Raw genomic sequence first — 711 nt, forward strand, 5'->3', positions numbered from 1 at the left:
ATTTTATGAAATGTGATATTTTCCAACAGGTGCAGTTCATATTTGTACTCTACCACATGTTTGTAACTCCATTCCAAGGCTGTAAAATATCTCCATTATCGTTTATCATGAATGTGTTAATAGCAGGATTTTTTATGGCGCTTTTCCTAAATTTCTATTATCATGAGTACATCAATAGAAGATCGAATAGAGAAAAAGAAATTAAAAATGGAATCGACCACTTCACAAATGGAAAGAAAGTTAAATAGTTTCACAAATGATAATTTATTTCATTAGCTTTTATGACACTTTTGTATAACATTTTAACAATAATAAAAGTTATAAAAAGATATTGACTGTGTATATTGGATTAATAGTTCCATTTGCACTTTTAATTATTGCAGTAACTAGTAGTAATAGGTAGCAAAAGTGACTTTTGAGGTACAAGTTACATTTTTGGAACTTTAAGAAAATTTATTTTTCTGCTATGTAAGCAATGTAGACGACATTTTTTCAAATAAAGCTATTAACTTCCAAAAGTCTCATTCATATTTTCGAGTATTTATAATAAATATTTGATTCAAATTTTAATGTAGGCTTAGACCAGTCCCTAAGTAGTTAAAAACAAAAATAATTAGATAATAACGGAAAATTGTTTCAAAAGTTGTGGTTAATCCCCTTCCCTGAATTGAGCTCTAGCTGCCATAATACTTAAAAAAATAGTTTTGTGCA

The 711-nt window shown here is 27.7% G+C and overlaps 1 protein-coding gene across 1 annotated transcript in view; it reads left to right on the forward strand.

The window, feature by feature from the left end:
* LOC107450593 (very long chain fatty acid elongase 7) overlaps positions 1–331 on the forward strand; it is a 35,406-nt gene extending 35,075 nt beyond the window's left edge. The window contains exon 9 of the mRNA XM_043039378.2: positions 30–331. Coding sequence (XP_042895312.2) covers positions 30–248 — 219 coding nt within the window. The 3' untranslated portion in view covers positions 249–331. The remainder of the gene's footprint in view (positions 1–29) is intronic.
* The last annotated feature ends 380 nt before the right edge of the window (positions 332–711 follow it).

This window comes from Parasteatoda tepidariorum, chromosome 7 (genome assembly GCF_043381705.1).
Source record: "Parasteatoda tepidariorum isolate YZ-2023 chromosome 7, CAS_Ptep_4.0, whole genome shotgun sequence".
Classification (NCBI taxonomy): domain Eukaryota; kingdom Metazoa; phylum Arthropoda; class Arachnida; order Araneae; family Theridiidae; genus Parasteatoda; species Parasteatoda tepidariorum.